This window comes from Crotalus tigris, unplaced genomic scaffold (assembly GCF_016545835.1).
Source record: "Crotalus tigris isolate CLP2741 ecotype Arizona unplaced genomic scaffold, ASM1654583v1 scf7180000018097.2503214, whole genome shotgun sequence".
Taxonomy (NCBI): Eukaryota; Metazoa; Chordata; class Lepidosauria; order Squamata; family Viperidae; genus Crotalus; species Crotalus tigris.
The window spans coordinates 1,423,185-1,443,391 of NW_024096820.1; the positions used below are offsets into that span (position 1 = coordinate 1,423,185).

General features: G+C 36.7%; 2 protein-coding genes across 18 annotated transcripts in view; both read right to left on the minus strand.

The window, feature by feature from the left end:
- Positions 1-1,826: 1,826 nt before the first annotated feature.
- MRPS10 (mitochondrial ribosomal protein S10) lies at positions 1,827-8,391 on the minus strand. 2 transcript variants are annotated; one of them, XM_039347688.1, is made up of 7 exons: positions 8,206-8,391; positions 6,671-6,729; positions 6,489-6,561; positions 6,134-6,273; positions 3,610-3,718; positions 3,197-3,286; positions 1,827-2,201 (listed from the first exon to the last, which is right to left on the minus strand). In XM_039347688.1, exons 1-7 carry the CDS (start codon positions 8,248-8,250, stop codon positions 2,115-2,117), a joined length of 603 nt encoding a protein of 200 aa, XP_039203622.1. In that variant the 5' UTR covers positions 8,251-8,391; the 3' UTR covers positions 1,827-2,114. The 2 variants fall into 2 exon arrangements, with proteins under 2 accessions (XP_039203622.1, XP_039203623.1); XM_039347689.1 differs by lacking the exon at positions 6,671-6,729 and having other exon boundaries at positions 8,206-8,286.
- Positions 8,392-11,381: 2,990 nt separating this feature from the next.
- Positions 11,382-20,207, minus strand: part of TRERF1 (transcriptional regulating factor 1) — a 99,365-nt gene continuing 90,539 nt past the window's right edge. For all 16 annotated transcript variants that reach the window (XM_039347692.1, XM_039347691.1, XM_039347699.1 and 13 more), the window contains 3 exons: positions 19,786-19,986; positions 17,974-18,182; positions 11,382-16,759 (listed from right to left, as the gene is read on the minus strand). In XM_039347692.1, coding sequence (XP_039203626.1) covers positions 16,438-16,759; positions 17,974-18,182; positions 19,786-19,986 — 732 coding nt within the window. In that variant the 3' untranslated portion in view covers positions 11,382-16,437. The remainder of the gene's footprint in view (positions 16,760-17,973; positions 18,183-19,785; positions 19,987-20,207) is intronic.

A 20,207-nucleotide genomic window follows, 5' to 3' on the forward strand; every position in this document is an offset into this window, starting at 1 on the left:
TATAGGCTGAAATGCAAGAGAGGAAGTTTGCTTTTTCCTCCCACTTGTTGGCATATCATTTCTGGTAGTGCATTGTCTTCTTTGGCAAGTATAGACTAATCGGTTTTTTATTCTTTTGTATTTATTTGCTGCCTATGGCTTAAAGCTTATAAAATGGGAATTATTTTGCTGACAAACAGATCCTTTAAACTGAGTATCCTTTTCTGATATTTTACTATACATTGTTTTTTTTATTGAACTGTCTTTACAATATATCCTATTGCAATTAAAATCATTATTGGAGATTTACTATATATAAAAAATATCCATGCTATAACTAATTAAAAAGTACAATTGATATATCATAAAACACATTAACATACCTCAAGAGCTAATTTTGAATTACAAATACTTACAAAAAACTAAGTTTACATCATTTCCCTAAATGTGATCAGGGAACTATTGTAATCGGATTTGATTGGAGAAATGTTCTCAAAGGCCAGCAGTGCTTCTAGTTCTGTTCCCCCTTTTGTTCCTGGATGTGAAGGAGTATGAGTTGATTTTCCTGGGATGACTTTTTATGTTGTCCTAAAGAGTTTTGTGGAGCAAAACCAGCTGACTGGAAGCTAATACAGGGTCCAAGGCACACCTCAACGCATCACTATTGTCCTAAGTGGCTTGTAACAAGGCCATGAACTGCTAGATCATGTTACATTTGCAGTTAGGTCATAATTTATGCACCAGCCAAAGCTTGACAAAGGCCGTACTGGCCACAGATTCCACTTGCTGCTCTGAACAAGAACTGGGAGTCCAGAAAGACTCTCCAAGGTATATGAAGAGACAGCACTAACACTGACAGAGAACTTTAATGGATAAGCAGCACCTCCATCTTGCTTGGTTCCAATGTCAATCTGTCCTGTCCCCACCAGACTTTGACAGTTTCCAAGTACTGGAATAAGACATTAACAACATTTCTAATCCAGGGCTCAAAAGAAAGTATCAGAATAAAGATGGGTTCAAATATGCTATCTGAAAATTCTGACACTATATGCTAGACTACGATTTATTTTCTTATTAATTGAATTTAGATCTCAAGAGAAATCTATCCGCTTTCTATCATGGCTATTCTTGTTGTTGTTAGTTGCGAAGTCGTGTCCGACCCATCGCGACCCCATGGACAACGTTCCTCCAGGCTTTCCTGTCCTCTACCATCTTCTGGAGTCCATTTAAGCTCACGCCTACTGCTTCAGTGACTCCATCCAGCCACCTCATTCTCTGTCGTCCCCTTCTTCTATTATCTTCTGCTTCCAAAATTTACTTCCTACTTCTTGTATGTGTAAAGACGGGTGTACATTTTTTTTTACTAAATTTCAATCTTGCCTTTTGATTAATACTACTTAAAATACCTTTAAAATATTAAGATACAATTAATCATACAAAAACATTATTCAGAATAACGTATTTGGAAACTAAGTAGCAAATTAAATATTTGTATAAAACCCCAGATTTTTTGGCTTTTAATGGCTGAGTATAGAGGTTTAATAAATATAAATACGGGTACAGAAAGAATATATGACTGTTCCTTTCAGCAGAACTTAAATGATTCATCATGTCGAACATATATAAATACTTTAATCTTAAGTTTCCAACAGTGTAAGTGAATCCTATAATTAATTCCCTATTGAAAATGTTCTAAATGTTTTCAAAAATATTACGAAAAAATATTTCAGTGTTTATAGAATTAGTGATAGAATATTACAAAAGTTTGATGGTTCTCTCCTCAAGGCATCTATATAGGAAACAACTGGAGCAAATTACCAATTCAAATAATGAATGTTGATAAACAATTTGGTATAACATTTGTTTTATTAATATACAAGGACAGTATCCTTTTTAAGACCTTCAGCCAAATTATGGTGCAGATGAAATCCTCATTTTTTTTCTTTAATCGCTTCTGAACCGATAAGCTTTTGTTGTAAAGTTCCAAATACTTGTTTTGGTCAAGTAATAAGATTCCCTGTAAATACCCTGATACAGGGCTCTTCCAAAATCAGTGTAAATTTTATAAAACAACAGTATTTCATGTTGATTTCCTAATTAATCCATAGGGAAATTAAAAAAAAGAGTCCAGGTATTTATGATGTAATTGTGGTTTCTTCAGCTTCAGGCAGGACATCCCAAACAGGTTTTTGAATATGATCAGGAAGTTTCTCTAATTTGGTCTAAAACAATGGGAAATATATAGATACATGCTTATGTTGGAATAGTTCATAGATTCTCTAGTTAAATTCTGTAGGTATTTTTTAAAAACCCAACACAATGCGTGAAGAAGATAGCAAAAGACTTCTGCTTTAGTAGCTATCTGATTAATATTAAAATGTAAGAGTTCAACATATTTTTATATTATATAAACAATGGGAATGTTTTGTTTCCAAATCCAAAGCAAATAATCATGTTCTAGAAATTGATAGTCCTCAACATACAACCACAATTTGGACCGGAATTTCTGTCACAAGTTATTGTGATTGTAAGTCAAGTCAGATCCCATTTTTATAATTTTTACAATGATTGTTAAGGGAATCCAACTTTCCCAATGGACATTTTCCCCCAGAAATTGAAAAAAAAGGCTTGCAAACTGCAATCATATGACCACAGGATGCTGCAATAGACTGTAAATGCAAGTCAGTTATCAGGCACTCGAATTTGTGATCACATGACCACAGTGGTGGTATGACACTTGTAAGTGCAAATATAGGTCACTAGTCACTTTTTACAAGGCCACTGTAATTTTGAACCATGTTAAATCAATGGTCATAAGCAGAGGACTGGTTGTATGCATTGCCCCTCCCACCGCAGCTCCTAGTCTAATATAGTTCATCAGTTTCCCAATCTTCCCACCATCTTCCTGGTCCCCTTTTTTCTGCTCTTGTCTCAGTGTGGCATTCTTCCACTGCTCTTCCATCCCCTGCCTCAGCTACTGACAATCTTGTATTCCTCCCCACCACCATCATTTTTGCCTGAAATAAAACAGCTGTCTTATTGTGTGCATGGTGCTTACATCACAAAAGTGAGCAATTGTGTGCATGAAGAAAAATACTCAGAATAGGCATGTTTTGGTTTGAGTCTAGGCCACTCCAAAATAACTGCTCCATGTATAGAAGAGTTTGTGTATGAAATATTTTGCACATCTCTATAAACAGAACAAAATTAGCAATACCTTTTTGACTTCCATGGCAACCCCTTCTGGTAGATTTCGCTGAATGTATTCCAAGTAAACATTGGCTGTGCTACCAGTTAAATTCTTTAACTGAAACAGAAAGCACTCTTATACTTTTCGGATAACAATAATCTGGAAAAAAAATCTGCATGTACAGGAGCATTAGAGCAATTGTAAATAGTGTCTGACTTACTAAGAGATTTCTCCTAGCTGGAATCACCTTGCATTTTCTTTATGTTTACTTAAATCCAGAGTATCAAAATATAAAGCCTGGATATGGCTGTAACTACCTATCGTAAGTTAACAAATATCTAACTTGTTGAAAGAAGGTACAGGCTCTTTTCCAAAACATAGTTTTCTATGCATTCTATGTACCTATTATTTTTTAGTTGAACATGCAGCTCTTTACTTACCTCTATATACTGATAATGTGTTCTCATTTCATACTGAACTCTGTGCTTCTTATAAATGTGTACTGATTTCAGAAGCGTTAATCTTTCTATCTTTCTAGGAGGCTTCTCTCTAAAAGATAATAACATTTTAATCATGTAGGCATAATTTATTTCTGAAATTACAGTGAACACTATAAATAACAGCAATTATTTAGAAAGCTGGGAAAAGCAAAAGGCCAAACTAAGTTGAGCCTTCAACTGGAGAGGATGTCTGATCAGGCTATATAGCTTTTAAATTATATAATTTGGAATCTAGTTTATCTAATGTTTTGAAGTACAGATCTTGGAAGTAGGCCACCGACAATGCATATAAATGAAAAGATAAAACTTCAAATACAGGTAGTCTTTGATTTATGGCCACAACTGAGTCCACAATTTTGGTCTTAAGTCATTGTGGTCATAAGTCGAGTCACCCTATGACTGGATTCAATGATACAATCGTTTTTATGATAGTCATTAATTAAGCAAGTCACCATAGTTGTTAAGTGAATTGCATGGGTGGAAAACAGCAAAAAAGTCACAAAATGTGACCATGTGATTGTGGCACACTGCAACTCATTGTAAATGTGAATGTAATCGCTGGGGTGATGCAGCAGTCATAATATTAAGGACGGGGTAAGCTGAAGACCAGTTATGTAAAGATATCTGGGCTGACAAACATCAATTTTATTATATGTAAAATTCTATTTAATTCAATTGTGATAGAATGAAAAGTGACTTTGCTTAAAGCTTATTTTGAAACAATTATTCAAAAAAGATATACTGATATTACATCAAGAGTTGTTTTCTTTTAGTTTATAAGCCTGCTAACAAAAGTTCACATAGCTTAATTAGTCCTAAGACTCTTTCCAAGACTCACTCCTTCCTAAGACTTAAGAGAGTTCAAATTGGCTCTACAACAGCATTGGTTGCTCTGGTGAATGACCTCTGTAGGGACCTAAATGGGGGGAATGTCCCCCTTTGGTCCTATTAGACTTCTCAACAATGTTTAATATACTCAATCATTATACCTTTCTTACTGATTGTAGGAACTGAGAGTTGAGTGCATTATTCTGTGGTAATTCCATTCCTGTTTAAGCAAGTGGTTTCTATCACGGGTTACGATTCAGGTTCCTAGAAACAATAATATGGGTATCTCAGGACATGGGGCTTTCCCCATATATTATTTAACATCTATATGAAATTGCTAGTGGTTTGAGTTGAAATGTCATCAATATATAAATGACACCTAATTATGCACACAGTCCGGAGTTCAATCCTGATGAGCTCAAGACCGACTCAGCCTTCCATTCTTCTAAGGCTGATAAAATGAGGACCCAGATTGTTGGGGGTAATGTGCTGACATTGTAAACCACTCAGAGAGTACAGTAAAACACTATGGAGCAGTGTGTAAGTCTAAGTGTTATTGCTAATTATACATTCCTACTCTAACCTAAACTGGAGGTATTATAAAAGCCCTAAATTGATACCTGAAGGATCTGAATAGGAAAAAAACAAGCTGAGACTAAATCCCACCAAGTCAAATTTGCTAGTTTTCCATAGACATCTAGATAACTTAATAACACTGGCTCAGCAGCTACACCTGATGGAGCCAAAGGAGTTAGTTCATGAGTTAGGGTTCCCCTGGACTTTCTGCCTATATAGCTCCTGCCTATATAGCAGGTAAGAAATGTAGTCAAAGCAGATTTCATTGAGCTCCAACTCTACTTAGACCAAGGTGTCCTAGTAACAATAACCCATGCCCTGATCCCCATTTGGTTGGATTACTGTAATAGGGTCTATGTGGCTACCCTTGGAGATGACACAGATGCTATAATACAAAAGGCAGCTATTAAAACAAACCCGTTACACTGGGGAAAAAACCCTATTCTGAAGCCACTTTCCTTCCAAATTTCATGATGCATAGTTAGACAGCAGATCTTGGCTGCTCTCATTTTATTGAATAGCTTTCCCCCGGAGATACACATAGCCCTGAATGTAAAGGTATTTCTCAAGCAAACCAATCTTTTTCCAGTCTATGTTTCACCTTATGTTTAATTTATTTTTACAGGCATCCATGATGCTTATTATTGATTATTTTAAAAATATTTTAATTTTGGTTACTGTTTTGACCTTGTATCTGCCTTCCGTCTACTAGGAATGAAAAGGGATATAAATATCAAATAAAAAGTAACTAATAGAAGCAGTTTGCCCCAAGCTGATTCTAGAACCAATTACATTGACAGGTGGCAGGCTGTCCTTCATTGGATATGTTTAAATGGTGGCTAGAAAATCATGTCAGTATTCTTTAATTTGGGAATCTCTTACTGAACATGGAGTAATGGCCTAAATGGTCCATTATAACTGTACACTTCCAATTTGATTTTGATTTTTTTGGACAATTGGTGGAACTATAAGGTTTGGGAGTACATATTGCAGTGAATTAGTCTACTTGAGAATAAAACTCTAGAAAGACTAAGTAACTATAAAGATCAACAGTACTTACATTTTTTCAATAGAGAGACCAAGTTCTTTTGCAGCTAGCACCATGAAATATTCATAACTGTCCAACACAGCTCTATCATGCCCTTTAACTAAAATAGCCAGTCTTTTATATAATATATCTGGCTCATCAGAAACAGATACCTAATTTGGAAGCAAAGAGAAATAATTTAGCATTAGCATTCTAAAGATGTCATCCTGAATACAAGTATAAACTACCCAGTACATGTTAAAATTCATCCTTATTCTCTCACTTTTTTTCAATTCATACAAATATAACTTAGATCATAACTTAATTATTTCTTCCAAACCTTTTCTTAGTTGCTGGAAAAGCATACACTGAAAATCATCACACATACCAATGGATTCTTTGCAGGCTGTTGAGTATTATTGTTGGCCCTTGAAGACTGAATCCACATTAAGTGATTATTTCTGAAAAGTAAAAGAGGTATCAGTTTGAATTAGCTTGGAACTGTCATTGGTCATAAAAACTAAAAAGTCACAGCTTTAATATAACATTAACTCAATGTAGCAAACTTACTTAAGAAACTTATGTTGCTTTAATGGAACTCTGCCTGCTACAAGACAATTTTCTGGCCCCTAAAAAAAATTAAAAGTACATAGTTTATATAATATTAAGTGTATCTGTCATTGGTATTTTTCCAGAATTTGATCTCAAACTACAGATTTAAAAAAAAGGGAAACAGGATTAAATTATTGTTATTAAAGCCAATACATATCTACAAATAGTCTCTTCACTTGATTGTAGAATCTTTAATATATTTTGTTCATAGTCAACTCTACTGCTTCAACAAGAGTTTTTTAGTTGAGATGGGTGGTATAAAAATGTGATGAATAAATGAATAAACAAGTATGAAGTCTCTCACCATCCGTTCAGATCAAATTTTTTGCTTTTTCAGGATTAAATGATTTGGCATCCTTGTGTGCTTAGTGCTTTCTACAGTAACATAATTTTTCATTGGGAAATGAAACTTTGTTATTACTTCACCCACTAAACAGCAACAATAGTTTAAGAGTGTATAGTTCTATTCATATGTCAGTCTTTCAACAGTCATTTACAGAAGTGATACCTTGATATGAGGTGTGTTTATTATACAGTTTTTAAATGCATAAACAAATTTTCAATAAACAGATAAAAAAAGTCAGTCTAAAGCTTGTTTTCAGGCAAATCTCACCAGGGCTGATGAAAGCCACACTGAACTGCTGGTAAAAAAATAAGAGAGCAGTAATTATGCATGTGTGCATATTCTCTAAAAACATACAGCTATACTCAGTTCGATTGTGTTAAATTGGATTGCAAAATACTCTAAAAGAATCTAGGAACCACTGAAAGAATGGTCCCTAGATTCCTTTAGACTATTTTGCAATCTAATCTAATCCAATCCAATTCAAATAAATATAAACCATGGTTAAAATCAGTCAAAACATTGGCAAGTTTAAAAATCTACAGTAATTGCAACAAAAGGTTGAAACATTTCAATTGAAGATTCAAATCCATGAGTCCCTTTCATTATTATTGTCAGATTTATAGGAGTTCAAGGTGATGTGTATTGCATCTCTCCCTCCACTTTTTCCCACAATCACCCCGAGAGTGAACTGGGGTGAAAGAGGGAGACAAGCCCAAGTCACCCAGTCAGCTTCCTTGTCTGAGAGTAAACCAAATTCTGCTAGATACTTGTCTAGCAGTGTAACTACCGTACTGCACCACCTTGACTTATTATAGCAGCATACAAGGTTTCCCTTTGCTAATGTGTCTTTAGAACAAATCTAAGTTCATTTAGGCCAAATTTGCCCCATAAACAGTACCAAAGAGATATTATTTAAAGTTATTTAAGTGCCAGCACATTACAACTGCTTATCTGAAATATAAACACTCACTTTGGCGTTCTACTTTTTGTGGAGAAACAGGGTCAACTACCCGACCACTCTTCCCCAACCTGGTGTCGAACTACAACTAACATTCCCAGCCGGTTGATTAATATAAACCGCGTAGCCGGCAAAGTCTGATGTATAATTTGCTCTCACCCCCGGAAACCACCCAAACGCCAAAATTACCTGCCATAGCCGGCTTAAAAGGGTCACAACCGCTCGAGCCGCCATCTTTCCGGCCCCTTCTACAACTTCCTCTTGCTAAAATACCATGGAGTTTCCGTACTCAGACAGCCTGAGCGGCATTTTTGCGCAAGACAGCGTCAGTTTTCGACGGCGGGAGTCGCTAATAAAAATGAAAGTAGGGGGCGGTAAGTCCTCCTGATCTGCCAGAAATATTTTTTTTTTCTAAACCATTTACGAGATCATCCTTTTCAAGAAAAGACGGTGTAAAAAAGGTGATCCGTTGACGCAAAGAGCCCCCATTTAATGTACTTTCCGAAAGGTGTGGGGGACTATTTTTTAAATTCTTTTGCAAATGCTTCTGGGAGAAATAAACCTACACTGCATTGGATAGTCTACACCAGGGGTAGGCAACCTCGGCTCTTTTATGACTCATGGACTTTTGAAGTCCATGAGTCATAAAAGAGCCGAGGTTGCCTACCTCTGGTCTACACAAACCTTCCTGGGATTGGGCGAGGCTGAGAGACGGCGACAAGGTTGAGCCGCTGTCGCCTATACTGTGGCGAGCGGGGCAGCGCTGCTCAAGGTTGGACGACAGTCTTGTAACATATTCCAACGAATCTATCCGAAAAGGGGATGCTAAAAGGAATGGTGATCGCGAGGTCCCCATTTTACCTCCGTGGCACAGAGACCAAATGCATGCCCTACTATGCCATGGTAGGGCAGCTCATGCGGTTACGCGTCCCAAGGCCCCGACTCTGGGGCAAGGACGAGGCTACCTGTTGTTTCTGATCCCGCTAGGTTAATGGTATAGCCTCGTGTGAACATCCCCATAGTGAAATCACCTTGTACCGTCGTACTCAAATTTCAGACCGATCGCTGATCCCTTAATAAAAGGGCTAAATTATCCTGTAATCGACCGTGATTGGTGAAATGTTTCTACCAGGAAACATTTGCATTTGCCTTTGCGTTTCCGCCCAGTTTTTGAACTCAAAGCTTAACATTCAGATTGCAGCGTAAAAAAAGAAAACTGGCTAAGCTGGCGCTTTTACGGCCTGCTTGCGTCAATCTACTTCTCGCCGTTGGTGACGCTTGAATTCACTGTACTTCGTTCAGTTAGGAGACAAGACCAACGCTTTGTGCAGCGATCGGTTTTAATTGTGTGAAGATCCCAGATAACCATTAAATCACAAAACTTGATAAACTATCTTTTTGCCCACGTGGAGTTCGAGCACAAGACACCGGAAGAAGGTGGAGCTGAAAGCCGCCAGCTGCGTTTATGGAACCTTTCCAGTAATTTTAGAAAAAATGTTTCTCAGACTTAGCAACTTTAAGATGTATGAACTCACTTTCTAGAATTCCCCAGCCATATTCTTGGAGTTGAAGTCTACATCTCTTAAGGTTGCCAGGTTTGAGAAATACTACACCGAGTCACTTAGCATGGGTTCCTTATTCAGATAATCAAGAGGACATTCTTTTACGTGTTAATGCATTAAAAATACTTTCGTTTCTTAATTTTACTTTTTCAATTAACCAGCCCCCTTATTAAGCTCTATGTAATTCATATACATTCAGGTCTTCTGCTCTCCCAATCTCAATACACAAAGCTTTTTGAGGTGCACAGATGGGTTCTATGACTCCAGGCCAAAACTGTTAACAGTCCTACATTGATCTATCTACAATTGAATGCTATTGGTAAAGTGGATTATGAGGGATGAATGTTTTGTGATAGAATGAATGAGTTCCTTGGCCTTGGAAGTTTGAGGCTAGATGGAAGGGAGGGGAGGGGAAAAGAGCAAGAACTGAGGATGTAGAGTGAGGGTACAATTGGCAGTTGAAGATATAGCAGCAATCTGTGGGTGGGTTGCATTTAAAAAAGATGGGGTTGCTGATTGACAACCATCTTACTGTCCAGTCCTTTGTATTTGCCCTTAAGCCAGATCACTGGATAGTTGGTAGCCCTGGGTTCCTGCTGCTGCTTCTGAACACAAGTTTGGTTTGTAATAAACCTGATCCACACACAGGGTCTAATAATGGACGAGACAGTTGACTTGTTGGGTACACTGAGACCTAGTGGACCAAAGGAGAGAGGGTATGTATTCACTTTGGTTTTATGAGTGCCACCAGCGATTAGCTAAGGTGGAAATGAGATGATTGTAATCTGGAAGACCTCAATGGCTTTTAAGGGCTCTGCTTCAGAGGCAATTGGATGAGAGACCTTTTTGGCTGAAACTGGGTTCAAGGGAACTGTTGAGTTGCTGCACTGCCTTCCCTCCTGTGCAGCAGCATCCCTGTCTAGTCCACTACATTTACTAAAATCAGTAAAATCTTAGCAGTAAAATCCCAAGGCGGTTAGTGCTTGGATACTTGAACTTCCTCCCAAGTGACCTGAAATCAGGAGTAGCTCAGGAGTTCACGACCCAATCATTAACCTGACCCAATCATTGAAGGCACAATACATAAGGTTACACATTAGATCTATATTTTGTTTGGACAGTTGAAATGTGGAGGTGACAGACATTACTATAGGAAAGGCTGATTTTTGTCTTGTTGGTGCTACTCTTCCCCAGGAAAGTAAGGCCTTTAGACTTGATCACACCAAAGACTAAGTTTGGAATTTTCCCTGAAGATCTACTGGGTCATTTGGGTGTGGTTTTAGTCTGGAATAGGCAAATTATGGGGGCCTTGAATCAAATTGTTCTTGTAGAGCTTTTCACTGAACACTGTATCTTTGGTTCTCCGAGAAGCTATGGGAAACGAAGCACAAGTGACAGTTCTGTTGGCAAAAGGCAAAAAGCGAGATGTAAATAGATTCCAGAATCCTTTTTGCTTGCTTTACCAACAATGGCCATATGTATGTGTATGTGTTGGAATTTGGAGCACATGGTTGGGAGGGAAGCGGGCTTAGATTGGAATACAGTATTTAATAATTTTCTGAGTTTCTGCCCTATTGTCTCTTCCCTAAGGATGCAATAGGGAATTTTTCCTCTGCAGCCTCTAGCTAACTTCAAACTCTCTTCCATAAAGATGCAATACGACTTTTTCTAGCTAACTTAAAACTCTCTTTCTGGCAGGGGACAGTCTGCCCCCATTTGTATCAAAATTTGGTCCTGTTCAGGTTCAGAAAAGTACCATGTTGACCCCTTTCATTCTGCTACTGAAAATATGAAACCAAAAAATAAAATGCTGATTCATTTATTTAAAAGATTTTTTTTCCATCACATGAACAATTTTTTAAACAAAGTATATCTTATCAAAAGTATAAAATACTGTTTCTCCCTGCAAACTCTTACAGAATCCCTTTGATTTTACAATTGCCTGTCAAGAAAAAGCTGTATAATCTATACACAGTACTTGCTTTTAATTATGTACCAGGTACAATGCATGCCTCATTTTACCTCATCAAAAAAAAAGAAGAAATTGCCCCCTCCCATGTAATATATTATGAAACTAAGCATTTAGTGCAAACTTGACTAATTACATCCTGAAATTAAATCACATGCAATTCAGGTGTAATTAAGCCGTAACAGGCAAACATTTATTATAAAATAAAATAAAAATGATGCTAAATGTTTTTAAACCAAATTTTTTTACACTACACTATACTTCAGAAATTTACAACTTTTTTGTAACAATCAATCAGCAGTTAAATACTTCTGAAAATAAGATTTCTCCATTAAAATATATTTTCCTTTTTTCTTAGGTTATGTACAATTTTAATTAATTTGTTACTGAAATAACTGTGATAAACACAAAACTTCAGTAAACAGAACCTCCCCCACACAAGTTTTCTGGCAAAATATTGAAGCATATTTCAACAACATTTTTATGGAAGTACCAATATTCTTTCTTTTGCAATTCTGTTTAATGACATCTCTGTATATCCAGAATATACTGGATGGGGTACAGAGTAATTGTTTTACATAATTTAAAATGAAACCATGCATTATCAGGTTCATTATGAATTAGTCCAACGATCAATTGCAATACTGTCAATTTTACCAATATCTTCCAGTACATTGTAAGAATGCAATTCATTGGCACTAGTGCTGTGGTTATAAATCTAAAGACATAACCAGGAACAATTTTATATTAGAGACTTATTCTAAGGAAATAAAAAATATATATCCTTAAGGAGCCTCCAGGTATGTTGGACTATAATTTTCAGCTATGGACCACACTGAGTAAAAATGTTGAGACCCAGTCTCAACTCATCCGATGGATGTAGTTTGAGGAACACTAAAACCTAATGTTATTTAGATGAATAATGGCCTGATGCTTAATGAAGGTAATAACCGGTTTCTTAATGAAGGTAAAAAAAATCTGCCTTATAGTTTTACATGAAAATAATATAGATCAGCTTGGGATGATCTATTGTGAGCTTTACCCTTTTATCAAAGACAGCAGAATCATTTTTGCCCAGTGGGATTGGTCTACCCCACTCATGCTGGGGTCTATGGCAGATCCTATCAGTCAATGAATTTCAGCTGGTGGGATCTAGAAGATCTGCCATAGCCTCTACACTTTGGAATATCTTGCCACAGGAAATAAGATCTGCCCATTCTTTTTAAGCTGTCAGGAAAAGCCTTAAAACCTGGCTATGCTGGCTGGCAAGAGGTCCTGAAGGACCAGCTGGAGGCGGTTGATGCACCAACAGGAGACCCAGCTCACTTCTCTCCTCCAAACTCATGTTTTTTAGTTTGTTTTAAGGTTTGTAATTTTAATCTGCTAAGTTGTCAGATATTTGTATATTTTATCTTACTGTAAGCCACTCAGAGTTGCCTTGAACTGCAAGATGGGTGTCAACTAAATTTGATAATAATAATATTAAAAAATAGTAGACAAAGCAGATAGTAATACAATCTGGCAATGGTTAAGAGCAGGAAAGTTGAAAGAGACCGAGAAGCTAATTCTCGCTGTACAAGACCAAGCCTCAAGAACAAATGCATACAAACCAGAGCTGAGAAGTCAGTAACAGTTAGCAAATCTTGCCTCTGCAAAGAAACTGAAGAAACAGTGGGTCACCTGGTTAGCTGCTGCAAGAAGATTACACAGGCTGACTACAAACCACCTCATGACAAAGTAGCAACAATGGTGCATTTGACAATCTGCAAAAAATACTATTTGCTTGCTTGCTTGCTTGCCTGCCAGCAAGAACTGATGGGACCATAAAAGAGAGAAAGTAATAGAAAATGAAGAATCTTTGGGACTTTAGAATCCAAACAAACAGGCAAACAGAAATCTGAATTTCAATATTATCAAAGTGAAAACTGTTAAAACATTAATTGTGGCTTTGTATTTTGGCTGTATAATTAAAATGAGAAGTTTAGCACATAAACACAATATGGATCTCCCAAACTTGGGTAATGTTTTTGGGTTTATTTTTAGTTTTAAACCTGCCACACCCCAGACATAACAACTGTCATTAAGACAGACAAAAAAGCCTAGATAGTGGATGTGGCTGTACCTGGACACATCAGAAGACAAAAGAAAGAACTGGAGAAGAAAATAAAATATAAAGACCTGCAGATAGAAATAGAACAACTGTGACAGAAGAAAGCAGTAGTAGTTCCAATAGCAATAGGCTCTTTGGGTGCAATCCAGAAAAAAACTGGAGCACCACTTGAACAGCATTGACAAATTGCAAAAGGTAGCTTTACTCAGGACAGCTTACATCCTGCAACAATATCTTTATCACCATCTAACATCCACATCTGCTTGCTCCAAGGGTCCTTGGGAAAGGAATAAGGGGGGAGGAAAAGCCAAATCCAGTTTAAGAATATAGCTGACTGTGCAATGAACCATAATAAACTCTCTTCAATTTCTTTGTTAAAGAATTCATACACATCAGAAGAAAAAATCCACCAGACAGCTTGCAATTTACCACCTACTGACTAGTGAAAAGAAGCCTTTGGTATAATTTGAACTTGGCTACTTTTCATGGTGTGCTTGTGATCTGTAATTGGGCACAGAACTGATTTGAACACAGTAATTACCACATTTACAAAAATTATCATTGGTGGCCATGGCTAGCAAAGCTTTGAAGAATAGAAACTTTAGGATTTGGCTGTGTAAGTGATTTTTACAAAAATATCTTTAAGACTATTAGATTTTCAAATACTAAGATCTGGCTCTCATGAAAATGTCCATGACTGCAAACAGAACTATTTTATTCTGTCACATAACACTAAATTCTTTGTTCACTGATAAATCATGCTAAAGAATTATATTAAAAACCAAACCCACTCCTGATGTTGAAAGAGTTGCTTAGCTAGGATATTGTTGATCCATGTAATCATTCTCAAACATAATTAGAGAGGAAAAGATGGGGAAAATTTTGATCATTATTGGTTTAGCACAAGATTATCATAAAACACAACTCTGTGTATATTAAAACTAATATAACAAAATCAGGAAAAGGAAGAAACAACCATAATTACTGTACTGGTTGAGATTAAATTTGTACTTAAATTTGCAGCCTCATGTTATTGCTAAAAATAGCAACATAAAAACAAAATGGAAGGAAATCTGAATTTCAAAACAGTTATCAAAGTAAAAACTGTTAAAACATTAATTGTGGCTCTGCATTTTGGTTTTATAATTAAAATGAGAAGCTTAACATGTAAACACAATGTAGGTCTCCCAAACTTGTGTAATTTTATTCGGCTTATTTTAAGTTTCAAACCTGTAAAAGTCAATTTGGCAGGCATAAAAAGTACAATGTTCAATACATTTACACTAACCTCATCAACAAATTATACACTTGGCAGTTTTTAAACTCTTTGGCAATGACCAAAACCTGCATGGTTCCATCTAGGTTCTGTACACTTTCATGATATATAATATAATTCAGTTTACAAAAGAGAATGGAACTGCACCCAGGTCTGGGTGCATTCTGTACCAAATACATGTGCATTTTGGAGCCACTGAGATACAGTAGCCACATAGAATTTATGATCAGAGACAAAGTGCAAAACTATTCTTTTCTATCTGGATGAATTTTAACATTTTTTTTATATATATACGTCGCCAAGACACTTCCAATTTTACGCGGGAGAAAACCCGAACAACCAAAGACATACATATATATATATATATATATATATATATATATATATATATATATATGCAAATTTATCTGAAGAAGGGCCTTTCTCCCTCCTCTTCTTTCTGTGAGAAAAAAATGGACTTGCACCTTTACAGGAAAACACTGCTGCAAAGCTAAAGGTAGCATACTGTACCTATACTTTCAAAGACAGCTTTTTAGTAACTGACTTACTGTACAAATTGGCAATACTTCACTACATAAATCATTGATTTACATGCAATCCAGGTACCTTCTATGAAAAGGTGGTGAGTTTGCTTCAGCTATTCTGTCACTGTAAAATCAAAACTCTATCTACAATCTCCCAGATATTCCTTCATACACTGGCCCTGTTCCTTCTGAATCTCCTAAACTGGAAGCTCTGAAGTATGCATCACGACTATGAAAACTCTTGAAAACAAACAGTTTTATACATATTAGATTTGGTGATAATAAAAACTGCTACTTGGAGGAATGATCTAGTCATTCCTTCCAATTTCATAGTTGTTTCTTCCTTCCAGATACATGTAAAGCAGAACAGGACATATTGCCATCAATCTACCTGTGCCCAACCAAATAGAATATCCATTTAAATCTTGTTAGAAAAGACAATCAAGATCTCTTCAGAATTTTCATTTGGTGTCAAAGAAATGAATTAGCTGGATTATAGGCCCAAGCAGAAGGACCATATTAGTTTGCCCTGGTCCAAAATTGCCAGATACTAACAACTTATTCCATGTCGATCTTGGATTGAAGATGCAGGTATCACTGACTTATTTTTGCTATCTCACAGTCCTATTGCAGGCTTTTTTGAAGCCAGAATTAACAGAGGTGAACAAAAGAAAGTATCCTGAGGAATTTAAAGAACATGATGTTTCTTTGAAAGTTTTAAGATATATGAACTTTTCAGAACATTTGATTCCAATATATTACACAAGATTCCTTTAGAAAACAACAATTCCTCTCCACTTTTAAAAAAAGAAAAGAAAGGAAAAACATCACAAGACAGATGTGTTTAAATCCAATTCTGGATTTAAATGAATCCAGCTATAGAAACAGTTTAAAATAAAAGGGAAGAAATATTGTCTTTTCACTGGAGGAAACTTATTTCCAACTGGCATCTGTAATGTTACAGATGTGGCTCATTTTGTCTACAGCTCAACCTCATCCTGAAGCAACTCTGATTCTTCTTCATCCAGTAAGAGGCTGGGATTTATCACTTCAGCATTGTCAATTACTTCTCCCAGTTCTTTTACAACCTCGCTGCCAAGGTCATCTCCCTGTTCAACTTGCTTTATTAAGTCTAAATGATCCAGGGGAATCAAGCTGTGCCTTGGTGATCCAGTAGTCCTTGCTATTGTAGCTGCCATTTCGGCTGCAACAGCAGCCTTCTGGGCTTTCTGCCTCTGTTGTTCTTCCTGCTGGCGGTGGGTCTTCATATGAGCATTGCGACTTTTGATTTTGAAAAACATCCTAATACAATATGAAAAGGAAGGAAGAAAAAGAAATCTGTATAAATTACACAGGTATGTTACATTTTCCTCTTGAATTATGCTTCCTGTGCGGAAGAAAGGGCTGACCCTTCACTGCTGATCAGATGTTACAGAGAATGACTTAACCGGGTGGCAGAGACGCACATTCTTGACATGTTACAGGTTGCCATCAGCAAGAACACATGGGCCATCTTGTTCAACTTCAAAACACTTGTTCCATGTACATCCCTAATCAGAAGCTTGTAGTACTTGGGGATTTTGTAGTACCTGGGGATTTTGCAAGAATTTCAATTCACTTTTAAAAACCACACTCCTTCCCCCAATTAAGCTATGGGAATTATTATTTGGGGGAGAAGTGATTCTATGAGGGAGATGGATGGTTAATACATACATACATACATACATACATACATACATACATACATACATACATACATACATACATTTAAAGTGAAAGGATGTGGTACTGGCATAAACAGGAAATTCCTGGCTAAGCATACACTCAGATACCTTTTCTTAATTCTAATCCCTTTGCCCAAATAGGGAGATCCTACACATTTGAAGTCTGTGAGGCTAAAAACTTTCAAGGGCAAACTTTATTATTATTTGATAGCTTTAAAAACGGAATGCTAAGGAGTTTTCTACTATATCACCCAATAATTCAGTAGGTCTGTAGACAAGTGTCTCTTGCTCAGCTTCCTTTAAATGATGCAATCAGCTAAAGATGCAGATATCAGGTAAGGTAGCATAATCCTGAGCAATCCTGTGGTAGGCAGTAAATAAAAATTGTGGTTTGTAAATACCATTGGCTGGATTGACATGTCACATTAAGCTAAAACAGAAACAAACCACATGATATACAGTACGAGTTCCACCTCTCCCTCAAGCCAAAAGAGGGTTAAAGTTTGGTTTATGACATCTTAATACTGTCTAAGTTGTACACATTATATTTTACCACTCTATAATACAGTGATTTGAAACAGCCTTCTGCATCCTGTTGCCCTCTGGATACTTTAGGAGTACAATTCCCAGAGTTCCCAGCAAGCATGACTGTGTATCACACTCATTAAGGCTACATTAGAATTACTCTTATTCATTAAGGCAACTTCCTTACTTTGTTGGGAAGTGATTTTCACCGAGTTTTCTACACAGAGTGTCACAAATTCTAGTTTGTGTGTAGATAGCTTTACTTACTTGCCACATTCTTTACAGGGGAAAACTGTAGGCGGATCTGTCTCACCACTTGTTGTGCTATGAGCTGGGGAACTCTTGACAGAGCAGTAGTCATTCTGAGAATTCGACTTCTGTTTAGTGCCAGGGCCCCCACAGCGGGTTTTGACCACAGGATTTGTACCACCGTGAATACGTGCATGGCCATTCAGGGCTTGTCTGGAAGTGAAGACCTAGAGGGCAAATAAGTCAAAAATAAATTTTCTGAATTAAAGTTTAAAAAAAAATGTTAACAATGATACTGAGTTCCTCAAATGGTATCTTGCCTGTTTTCTTAATTTGACTAGGCAAGATAATTTAAACATCTGTTCTGAACTTTTTATTTCTGACTGGCCAGTTATATGCATGAAGACAGCTTCACCATTCATCCTAAGAACAGCTTTTGAACAGGCTGTCATTTAGCTATCTTGGCTAACAGCTATGATCAAAACCACATGCCTATAGAGATCATCCATTCACATCTTTGTCAAGCCAATGACCAACAATGCGTTTACAATCACTCTTGGACTTCAATAACATATTTGTGAAAATTTCTAAATTAATATCCATGACTGAAGATATCCAAGTTATACTTTACTTTTATTATTTGTAAGGTTAATCTCAGGCATAGGCTAGGCTAAACCAATCATAAGCAGCTTTTTTAGTTGCTTGGAGCCACATTCAATTTGGGAGGAAAGAAAGAAGAACCGAGCAGTAGATGGGGATCATAAGCTAAGTGGGGAAGACTGGGGAATGGGCAGGTCCAACTTTGGGGTATTTGGTGAGGATTGGTTTATTTTAATTTTGTTTTGTATCTCATTTCTCTTATTTGCAGCTCTATGTGAATAATATTATAGGGTGAATGTAACAATTTAATATGTTTCTATTACCAAACAGCAGAAATGTCTCCTGCTGATGAAATTTTGTTGTGTAGTTAGATGAATTTTGGAGGACAGAAAAATGGAATTTAGAAGCCCTAAATCCAGCCTAATTAAAGAGGAACAGAAACCTAGGAACCCTATAGTTAACGTACCATATTGGGTGAACATGAATTAATTAAAAAAAATATTAAAAAAATAATTTTATTTCTCTTCTAGAACAAGTACATGTTCTTCTTTGTTGAAAGTTATACATCACATTTTTTTAAGAGTTCAGAGTGGCTTATATAGGGATCTACTTTATTTCATACACTCCTCTGATACAGGTTGGACCATGTGTGTGACTGGCTCAAAGACTCCCAGTATGTTTTCATGGGTGAGGGTGGACTTGAACCTAGCTCTCTGGTGTCCTACGTCTGTTATCTTAAGGCCTATGCCCCTCTAGGCATCAGTGTTAAGAGATTTGGCATCCAATATCAATTACTGAACGCATATTGTGAAGTCACAGAACTGCACAGTCTAGCTGCCTCTGTATCCACACACTTCTGCATGTGTGCATTAACATATTAGTATGATTAGTTGCAGTCAACCAAATGTTTAGTCCAGATTTGGCAATTTTATCCACTTATCAAGCCTTTTCCAAGAACCTGAGATAGCAGATGTTGTTGTTTGATGGCATTATATTTATCACTGCAGTATGTAAGCTGCTCCAAGAAAAGCTGTCTTTTGTTGACTGATGGTGATTTTGTCAATACCTATGGTGTTCAACTGGTACTCCAGATGTTTTGGGATTGCATCCAAGGCACCTATTACTATTTATGCTATACTGTTTTCTTTAGCCACAGTTGATTCATTTCTATTTACAGGTCTTTTTATTTTATGACTTTATGTGTGCATTGATGTATTAAAATTCACTTACAGCCCCACAGTCTGGCATTTCACAGATAAAAGAAGTCGCAGGTAGACCAAGGCTTTGCAGAGAGGGTGAGTTAATGGGTGATGCAACAGCAACAGATGGTGGGTCAGGGGAATTCTGAATTTCTGTATCCTCTTCTTTTACAGACGCTTTTTCTTCCTCAGTTTGCTCTTCACCTTCCATCTCCTCATCTTCACCACTTGTCTAAAATTCAAAGACATGCTAGGTGATAGTGGAATAACTGTATAAAAAACTCTATACAGGGAAATTTTAAAGGATTGAAGTAGCTCACATGTACCAACAGGTAATCTTGACTTACAACAGTTCGTTTTAGCGACAGTTCAAAATTAAGTGACATGTGACCACTTTTCACACTTATGACCTTTGTAGCATCCCCATGGTCATGTGATCAAAATTCATACGCT

Coding starts and splice junctions, on each gene's coding strand:
- MRPS10 (XM_039347688.1), bottom strand. CDS start 8,250: ATGGCGGCTCGAGCGGTTGTGACCCTTTTAAGCCGGCTATGGCAG. Junction 6,730..8,205: donor TTTTAAGCCGGCTATGGCAG/GTAATTTTGGCG, acceptor AATTTTTTTTAG/GGGCCAGAAAATTGTCTTGT. Junction 3,287..3,609: donor CACATTATCAGTATATAGAG/GTAAGTAAAGAG, acceptor TTTCTGTTTCAG/TTAAAGAATTTAACTGGTAG.